At 52.1% G+C, this 10,115-nt stretch overlaps 1 protein-coding gene across 1 annotated transcript in view; it reads right to left on the reverse strand.

Moving 5' to 3' along the window:
* The window catches only part of HS3ST4 (heparan sulfate-glucosamine 3-sulfotransferase 4), a 163,295-nt gene extending 153,798 nt beyond the window's left edge, over positions 1 to 9,497 (reverse strand). Inside the window, exons 1-2 of the mRNA XM_084640386.1 lie at positions 9,128 to 9,497; positions 8,318 to 8,749 (exon numbers count right to left, since the gene is read on the reverse strand). Coding sequence (XP_084496512.1) covers positions 8,318 to 8,749; positions 9,128 to 9,348 — 653 coding nt within the window. The 5' untranslated portion in view covers positions 9,349 to 9,497. The remainder of the gene's footprint in view (positions 1 to 8,317; positions 8,750 to 9,127) is intronic.
* Positions 9,498 to 10,115: the final 618 nt, after the last annotated feature.

The following is a 10,115-nucleotide window of genomic DNA, read 5'->3' on the forward strand; positions in this document are numbered from 1 at the left end:
TGCAGGTCACAGGAGTACAAACACTGTACGAGTGTGAAGCACAGACCACTGGCCTCTAGATCAACACAGCCAGGGATGGGGAACACAGCATGGTCGCAGCAGCAGGGAGGCAACAAACCCTGCTAAAACGACAATAGCACATGACAGTCACCACCCAAACATACACTAGTGCAGGGGTAACCAATTATTTTTCGTCAAGATCCAAATTTCTTGGTCAAGGTATAGTTAAGGTCCAGACTCCAGAGCAACATCTTTTCACGCTGCAATAACAATAATGATAATAATAAGTAAATAAAAAGCTTTCACAGTCCATTCAACAGTGTCTGGTAGTCCGGATTTGGCCCATGGTCCGCCCATTGTCTATCCCTGCACTAGGGTAGTGGCCAGAGGGCTGTGGTTTAAAGAATCAATTTCTCAATCCCAGTACAACTGCTTCTTGGACCAACTGGTTCGGGAACAGATATTTCTATTATTCAGAACTAGGACTCCTGATTTATTGTTATTACTTATTTGTATGACTGTAGCATCCGGGGGGCTCTATTGCTCTGGGCACTTTACAACCAACTTAGACAGGCCCTGCCCTAACAATTTGACAGCCTAGAAAGACAAGACAGACAAGGAATGTGCATTGAACTTTCCCCATGCATGTAGGCTCATTGGTTCAATGGGGCTACTTACACGTGAAAAGTTAAGCCTAAGGCCTGGTCTACCCTATGGGGTTAGGTTGAATTTAGCCGCGTTAGGTCAATTTAAAAATGACTGCGTCCACACAACCAATCCCGTTCCATTGACCTAAAGGGCTCTTAAAATCGACTTCTGTACTCCTCCCCAATGAGGGGAGTAGCGCTAAAATCGACCTTGCTGGGTCGAATTTGGAGTAGTGTGGATGCAAATTGATGGTATTGGCCTCCAGAAGCTATCCCAGAGTGCTCCATTGTGACCGCTCTGGACAGCACTTTGAACTCTGATGCACTAGCCAGGTACACAGGAAAAGCCCCAGGAACTTTTTAATTTCATTTCCTGTTTGGTCAGCATGGCGAACTCAGCAGCATAGGTGACCATGCAGTCCCCCAGAATCATACAGCGTAGAATGTTTCTACGCTCCCCCTTTCGTCTCCGTCCCCGAGGTTATCGCAGATTAGAAGACAAAAAAACCGCACTCACTATGACATGTTTTCTGAGCTCATGCAATCCTCTCGCACTGACAGGGCACAGCTTAATGCATGGAGGCATTCAGTGGTAGAGACCAGGAAAGAATTAAGTGAGCGCGAAGAGCAGAGGCAGGACGCGATGCTGAGGCTAAGGGAGGAGCAAACGGACAAGATGAAATGTCTATTGGAGCTGCAGGAAAGCCAACAAGAGCACTGACCCCTGCTGCATCCACTGTATAACCGCCTACCCTCCTCCCCATGTTCCATAGCCTCCTCACCCAGATGCCCAAGAACACAGAAGGAGGCTCCGGGCACCCAGCCACTCCACTCCAGAGGATGGCCCAAGCAACAGAAGGCTGTCATTCAAACAGTTTGATTTTTAGTGTGGCTACAATAAGCAATGTGGCCTTGTCCTTCCCTACCCCACCCAGGCTACCTTGTCCGTTATCTCTCTCTTTTTTTAATTAATAAAGAAAGAATGCATGGTTTCATAGAATATCAGGGTTGGAAGGGACCTCAGGAGATCATCTAGTCCAACCCCCTGCTTAAAACAGGACCAATCCCCAATTTTTGCCCCAGATCCCTAAATGGCCCCCTCAAGGATTGAACTCACAAGCCTGGGTTTAGCAGGCCAATGCTCAAACCACTGAGCTATCCCTCCCCCCTGTTTGAAAATAATAGTTACTTTAGTTTGAAGGGGGAAGGGTGGTTGGCTTACAGGGAATTAAAATCAACAAAGGGGGCGGGTTTGTATCAAGGAGAAACACACACAACTGTCACACCAAAGCCTGGCCAGTCATGAAACTGGTTTTCAAAGCCTCTCTGATGTGAAGCATGCCTTGCTGTGCTCTTCTAATCGCCCTGATGTCTGGCTGCCAGGCAATTTGCCTCAACCTTCCACCCTGCCATAAAGGTCTCCACCTTACTCTCACAGATATTATGGAGCACACAGCAAACAGCAATAACAATGGGAATGTTGGTTTACTGAGGTCTGACCTAGTCAGCAAACAGCGCCAGCGAACTTTTAAACATCCAAAGGCACATTCTACCACCATTCTGCACTTGCTCAGCCTATAATTGAACTGCTCCTTACTACTGTCCAGGCTTCATGAGCCATGGGAGCAAGGTGTAGGCTGGGGTAGGTGCAACTGCGCAGTGCTGTCGGCTGGGAGAGCAGCCTGAGGCAGAAGCCTCCAGCTTGCATGATATTCCAGGCAGGACTGAATCTCCATGAGACAAAACTTAAAGAAGAGAATGACCTGGAGTCTCTGGCTCCCATTCGGTGCTCGAAGAGGAGGATAGCCATGTCTGTCCAGGCGCCCCGATCGACCTCACCGAGGTCTGTCAGGAGCACCCAGGAGACATACGATGGCTATCAGTCCTACTGCACAGTCTGCCACAAAGGCAAGGAGCTGCTATTGTGTAGCAATGCAGTACCGCGTCTGCCAGCACTGCCCAGGAGACGTACAGTGATGGTGAGCTGAGTGGGCTCCATGCTTGCCGTGGTATGGCGTCTGCACGGGTAACCCAGGAAAAAAGCCGTGAAACGATTGTCTGCAATTGCTTTCACGGAGGGAGGCCTGACGACATGTACCCAAAACCACCCGCGACAATGTTTTTGCCCCATCAGGCATTGGGAGTTTAACCCAGAATTCCAATGGGCAGCGGAGACTGCGGGAACTGTGGGATAGCAACCCACAGTGCACCGCTCTGTAAGTCGATGCTAGCCATGGTAGAGAGGACGCACTCCGCCGACTTAATGCGCTTAGTGTGGACATACGCAATTGACTGTATAAAATCAGTTTCTAAAAATTGACTTCTATAAAATCAAACTAATTTCGTAGTGTAGATATACCCTAAAGGATTGAGGCATAAGAGAGAATGAGCCATGAAGTAAAAGCAAGGTTATAATTATGAAGACACCATAGAAGTCCCTTAGTTAAAGTTGCATTGAGAGTTTCACTAAAAGGATGAAAGGTCTTCATTATGAATGAAGAATATAAATTTATCATATCCTCCCCATACTTACAGCACTTACTCTTAACAGTACCGAATGAATTTTCTGAGAATTTAACAGTAAATCTGTTAGTTATAATCATTTTAAAATGTCTCCATTTTTATTCGAAAATTCATTGATTTATAGATTACTGTATTTGAAAATCTAAGACACAGGATACATGGCATGGTTATTAATGTGAAAATATTGGATTTAACACTGCTAGTCATAAATGCTGTATTTACGTTATGAGGCTTATCCTATTTTGTTACAAATGGTGCATTTGTTATCAAATGGATGCTACAGACTCTAAACTTTCATTTAAAAATGTTTCTAGCCCTTACAGATGCCAAGATAACCTTGAAAGCATGAAGCTTCCTGAACCTGCAAGCAGCGGAAACAATCGCTCTGAGATCCATGAACTGTCCCACCCTTCTCTGTGAGTTACTGTGATACCTAAAGTTGACAATTTACATGCCAACATGATTAACTATTTCTCTGCTGATCACACACGTGCAACACTTAGCTAATGTGCTTATCACGCCCAGGCAGCTTTCCTTGCCTCTTTAGGTGCCAGTGCCCCACTTGCCCTCAGCCCAACTCCCCAAACCTGCTTCCACGGGACAAGTCCTACAATGCAGGAACATGCTGCCGCTTAGGCATGCTGAAAACCAGTCAAATCATTTTATTTGGTGCTGTTTCTACATTAACCTCTAAATGAACAGCACAGGGGCTAGTGTGCTAACTGTATCATTCGGCGAGTATCTCACTGAGTAAACACTTCCACTTTTCCACTTAAATGAAGCTGCAGCAGAGTGCCACAGTTTTCGGAGACTTTGCCACAGAATCCAGGTCTAGCTTGTTCTGGAGCATGCAGGGTTTTGCCAAAGGGTTTCCTAGTAGATGACGAACCTTTAAATGATACACGTTTTGGCATCTGAAACTGCAAGACGACACAGGTATCCCAGCTCCAGAAATGATTGGGAGTCCATCCTTGCTGCAGAGTTAAACCCGGCTATTAGGTGGGGTTGGCCTTATCCTGACTCCCATTCACACCCACACCTCAGCTTTACCCCTGAGCTAGCTGGCCCATCCTGGGCCATAGGCTAACGCATGAACATGGCTTACCTTTGGGCTGGCAACCTGCCCACTTTGCAGTGAGGATTCAGGTTAAACCACTCAAGTGCTGACAGTCCTCCGATGCCTTCTCACAATTCCCCCGTGTGCCCAGAAGGACAGACAAGTTCTCCCACAATTCACTAGGAAAGAATCACAAAGCATCATATCATGCTGCAGCGCTACGAGCCCCCAGAAGTTCCTGAGCTAATATGGATGAGCACAGCAACTGTGTGGACGCAGTCGAATCCGGATTTGCAGTGTGACAACTCTCACCCTGACTAGGGCAACCCCCGTACTCAGACCCGAGTGCTGGTCACCCCAGTGCTGGTCACCCCAGTTAATTGTGCAGTGAGGACATTCCCCTCTGTTGACTGTGGGAAATTCTTGGATTATAAAAGCACCAAGTACTGACTAAAAATCCATGGCAATTCATATTTAGGATGATAGAAAGATCATGTGATCTAGAAGGGTAAGGAAGGAATGAAGAGGCATCAGTTAATTTCCACTTTGCTGGAAATGAAGACCTCATGACCTTTGCCAAACCTCACAATCATTTTGGCATTGTAGAAGGGATGCAGTTAATTCTCTTTACCATGAAGGATAATATCTACTGTTAAGTATCAATGTCACTGATAAAAGAAAGAGGTGAAACTAAGAACATGCAAAAGATATATATGCCAGAAAGAAATGTCAGTGGATTGTTAATAAAAAGAGAGACTAAAAGTAGATAACGCTTCCCACAAACCCTTAAACACAACTTTTAATAGCATTCAAAATAGATTCTACATTTACAAAAAAGAAGATCTAGGAAATTCAACAACAACAGTTAACTTACACTGAAGTCTATAAATGCAATTGAAGGGAAGATGTACCACTGAACACATGATGTACACTTCAAACAACCCAACGCTAAAGTGTATGGAATCACAAATGATGATTCCAAAAGCAATTCTGACACCTTAATGCTGAACAATCCCCCACAGCCTTAACTCCACCTTAAACAAAATCCATCAGTACACACGTAGGAAGATTTCAATTCTGTAATTTCCACATAAACTTTAACCCTGGCTTTCAAATTATCACAATCAACACAGATCACTCATTCACATAGCTTTTCCTAAACATTACAGAAAAACGGCAGAGACTCTAAAGAACCGGTGTAACTGATTCTCTACATAAAGTGTATTTTGCACTACCTTTGTCTTCTGGATCATCATAAGATACAACCTCATGTAGAGTGTATTACCTCAGTCAATCTCAAGGAGACAAAAGCATGACCAACTGTAGCAAGATACACATCCAAAAGAAATAGCTAAGTATTATCATCCCCATTTTACAGATTAGGAAGCTGAGGCATAGGGAAGTTAAAAGGGGACTAGCTCTAGGCCATGTTGGCAGAGTTTGGAGTAGAACATAAAATTACTGTCTCCTAGGAATGGGAAATGGGAATTTATGCCTTACTCTGAGGCACTAAGGACAGCTAACTGTAAGTCTCCCCTTGCTGTCTTCCAGTATGGCAATTCCAGTTTAGGATTGAGACACCTTGGCAGAGAGAAGAAAATCTGCTCATTGCTTGAGAGGTGGCTGCAGGTAGGGTAACCAGTAGATTTCAGTGCCCACAGCTGTCGAGTCCAGCACCATTCACCAGCACTAAAAATTAGCGTAAACAAACCTATGCAGAGCAACACCACACAGCTACAAGAATGACAACAAAATCCAAATACTGTTCTGCAGATGCATACCTGTTTGTGCCTTTCACTCCAAGGGAAATCTACGCTCACTCCCTGGCCCTTTTCTCCCAGCTTTACTTTCAAGATGCAAACACAGCTGCTTGCCATATTCAATGCTTGATCTTCTTCTGCCTATTTTGAACAAAACCAAACCTCTCTACACCCCTATCTTTAGCTTCTTTCATCAAGTTTCTAAACTTGGTCTTTAAAGCAAAGCTTTCCTGGGTGAAAATTAGGTAAAATATGATGATGGTTGTTTGAAACAAAGTGTGCACAAAATGAAATCAGCTGAGCCAGTCCTCCTCCTCATGCCCAGAGGCTGATGTAACAGGCACAGCCTTTGACAGCACATAACGAACACGCTCCCACACAAGTACTCTCTTTCTGATTGCTGGTCTCCACTTCGCTGGAGTTCCTCAGAGAATCGCTGGGCATCATAACAAAGCCAAGCAAAACCCACAGCAAATAAGCGTTACGCACACACTTTGCTTCCAAAATTTCTGAGGAAACCTGCCTGAAGACCATATCTAAGTTAGTGTTGGCATGAAAACCTCACACTTTATTTTTATTAAAAAAAACAAAACCCAGCTAATTTAAACAGTTGTTAACTTTTTGCCCCTGAAACTGAAAATTTCCTCATTCTTTTGAGCTGTTTAGTTAACTGCCCTAATGAGTGAAATAAAAAGCCAGGACCTCAATGTTTTAATCATGATTCTTGCCTATATGGAAAGCAACAAGGACAGTGCGGGTGCTGCCAGAAACTAAAAAATAATAACATCAGTAATCTTCAAGTTAAATTAATTATTTGTATTTTCACGTTTTGAGATAAATATTTTAAAACAGTGAACATCACAATTAGTTTGGTATGCTGAAACAGCAAAGAAACCTACTGATGAATTCATCCAGTTTTCATAGATTTGAACAGGTTAAAAGGAGTCTATGTTAAAAGTTTCAAATGTGTAATAGCAAAAGGCAATACCAAGAGTAATTCATACACAGAGCTCAGTCTAGTCAATTCAGAAACTTCTAGCAGATGGAACTTGTTGCATACAAGGAATAAATCTCCATTTGGGAAGTAAATTCAGGATTCTGCGGCTTGTATGAAGACAGAATCCTTGTTTATTTATTGTCACTTTAAAACTGCAGCTATCACCTGGGCTTGCAGGCTTGTTTATTTCCGTAATTATTAACTACTGAACAGTCTAGGTTTGTACAGGGCAAGTGCAGCTGCCCAGAGCAATCTGTTCAAATCTTCTGTGTACTGGGGGCTGCATAAAATGTGCATTTTTATCTATTTCTGGCATCTCCATCCCAACCCTGTATTTGAAATGGTATAATAGCCAGTCACGTTAATTATACATTTATTTACCTGCATTTAAAAGTGTTATCGCACAACTTGCCTCCACGCCAGGCACTGGCTGCTCTGGGGCCTCATCTGCCCCCCTTATTTGTCACTATCAATGTCCCTTATATATTGTTTTTATGTCCTTAAGCAATTCCAAGGTCCCTGCAGTGGAAAGGGGAGAGCATGTCTGGGATTCACACAGATCCTGGAGACAGTACCTTGCTTGGGTAAGCTGCCAGGTTGGAGATGGGCAGACCTGAGCCTGCTGCTGGCAATAAATAAGTAAGCAATAGACTCAATGTGAGAACTTCTGCAGGGAGGGGGAAAGTTAGATTTTAAATACACAGAAACCTTCAGGGTGAGCCACACACCCCACACGGGACACAAACCCACACCCACAAAAGCAAGGCAATGGAAAGTCAAACCAGGAACAACACACACTCCCTTCTCCTCCATCCCTGGGCACAACAGTTACTAACCCCACCGCCCCCACCCCCAGCCTCTGTCCCTGAGGGCTGGGAGGACTGAGCTGGACTGGTGCATCCTCCCACAGCTACAGCCCCTGGTACCCAGCACAGGCTGACAAGCCTTGCCCTCAGGCTCCAAGACACAGCCCCCCCACCCCCACCGCCCCTGCGGGGCATGAGGCCCAGAGCCTCCAAGGGCGGCATGGGGAGAAGGAAGGGAATTTGCCACCTGCTCCCAGGGCACAGAGGATGGGTTGATCTGGTGCCTAAGGGGAGCGGGCATGTAGCCAGAGAGGGGCACAGGGGGAGGGCTACAGGCAGCGTTGGCCCTGCCCCGGGGGGGGGCTTTCTCCAAACAGGCCAGGGGGGTCCGGGCCCAGCCCTTCCAGCCAGGAGCGCTCCCCGCCGGCCACAGGCCCGGCTCCTGCCCCGGGGGGGGCGCAGGCTGTTTCCCCCGGGGCAGGTGTCTCTCCCCCGGCCCGGCCCGGCCCGGCCCGCCCGGCGCTCACCTGTACCACTCCAGCCCCTTCTCGTAGTTCCTGTCGAAGAAGTGGGGCTCGACCCCCACGGCGCGCACGTCGGGGTGCGCCCGGATGGCCTCCAGCAGCGCCCGGGTGCCCCCCTTCTTCACGCCGACGATCAGGGCTTGCGGCAGCCGCTTCTCGCCGTAGTCCGGCGTGGTGCTGCCCGCCCGGCTCAGCTCCTCGTCCGTGGTGCTGGATTCCTGCGGGTCCCTCTCGAAGGCGCCGCTCGGCGCCGCGATCACCTCGCCGGGGGCCAGCGCGGTCCGGAGCCAGGCGGCCGCCGACCCCCCCGGGCGGCTGGCGTTGCTGGCCCGAGTGGGGGGCGCGGGGGTGGCCGGGGAGCCGCGCCGGGCGCCGGGGGAGCGCGGGGCGGCGGGGGCCGGGGAGCCGCGCGGGGAGCTGGGGGAGCGCGGGGCGCTGGGGGCCGGGGAGCCGCGCGGGGCGGCGGGGGCCGGGGAGCCGCGCGGGGCGCCGGGGGAGCGCGGGGCGCTGGGGCCCGGGGAGCCGCGCGGGGCGCCGGGGGAACGCGGGGCGCTGGGGGCCGGGGAGCCGCGCGGGGCCGGGGAGCCGCGCGGGGCGCCGGGGGAACGCGGGGCGCTGGGGGCCGGGGAGCCGCGCGGGGCGCCGGGGGAACGCGGGGCGCTGGGGGCCGGGGAGCCGCGCGGGGCCGGGGAGCCGCGCGGGGCGCTGGGGGAGCGCGGGGCGCTGGGGCCCGGGGAGCCGCGCGGGGCGCTGGGGCCCGGGGAGCCGCGCGGGGCGCTGGGGCCCGGGGAGCCGCGCGGGGCGGCGGGGGCCGGGGAGCCGCGCGGGGCGCTGGGGGAGCGCGGGGCGCTGGGGCCCGGGGAGCCGCGCGGGGCGCCGGGGGAGCGCGGGGCGCCCGGGCCGGTGCCCCCCATCAGGCTGTAGCACAGGTAGGTGAGGCAGAGCGAGAGGGTGCACATGCAGAAGAGCCTGCGAGCGGGGGGCCCCTTAGAGCCGCGCCCGCCCTGCGCCCCAGGCTGGGCGGGGGGGGCCATGGCTGCTCCCCGCTCCTAGCCCCGGGCACCGGGCGCACATGGTGTCAGCCGCCGCCCGGCAGCCCCGCGCGCATGGGGCGCCGCCGCCCTCCCGCCCCGCAGCCGCCGGGGGGGAGCCCCGCATGGCACAGTCAGCGCGGAGCCCCGCGGTGCCGCCGCCGCCCGCCGGCCGGGCGCATGGGGACCGGCTCCGCGGCGCGGCGCGGCCGGGGACGCTGCGCTCTGGCTCCGCCGCCTCGCACTGTTGCCGCCCGAGTTCCTGCTGCTAAACTTTGTGCCGGGTGGGAGGCGGAGAGCGCGCTCCCGCGTGGGGAGAGCCCGCCCCCGGCACGGGGAGAGCGCGCCTGGCCCCGGCCGCCGGGGCTGGGACCGCGCCGGGCACGGGTGCCGCTGGGCCGGGGCCGGGGCCGGGCCGGGGCCGGGGCAGCGCGGCCGGAGCCGGCGGGTGCGCTCGGAGCGCCGGGCGCTGGGAATGGAGATGAGGAGCGCGCCCCTTGAGACCTCCCCCATGCAAATCCCTGCTGCCCCCCGCCCCTCGCAGCACTGGCTGTCCCCTTCCTGCCTTACAATTCTTGTGCCCCACAGCCCCACCTCTCCTGCTGCCCCAGTCTGCCAGCTGTGACCCCCAGCCGCCCTACCCCCACTCCTCCCTTCCCCCACTCCGACCCCCCAGCACCCTGCCCTCTGCTTCTCCCTGCCCCCCTCCCGCCCCAGGCCCCCCTCCCCACTACTCCACAGCTTCCCCAAGACTAATCCTTGTTGGCCTT

Source organism: Lepidochelys olivacea (assembly GCF_965140295.1).
Source record: "Lepidochelys olivacea isolate rLepOli2 genome assembly, chromosome: 10".
Taxonomy (NCBI): domain Eukaryota; kingdom Metazoa; phylum Chordata; order Testudines; family Cheloniidae; genus Lepidochelys; species Lepidochelys olivacea.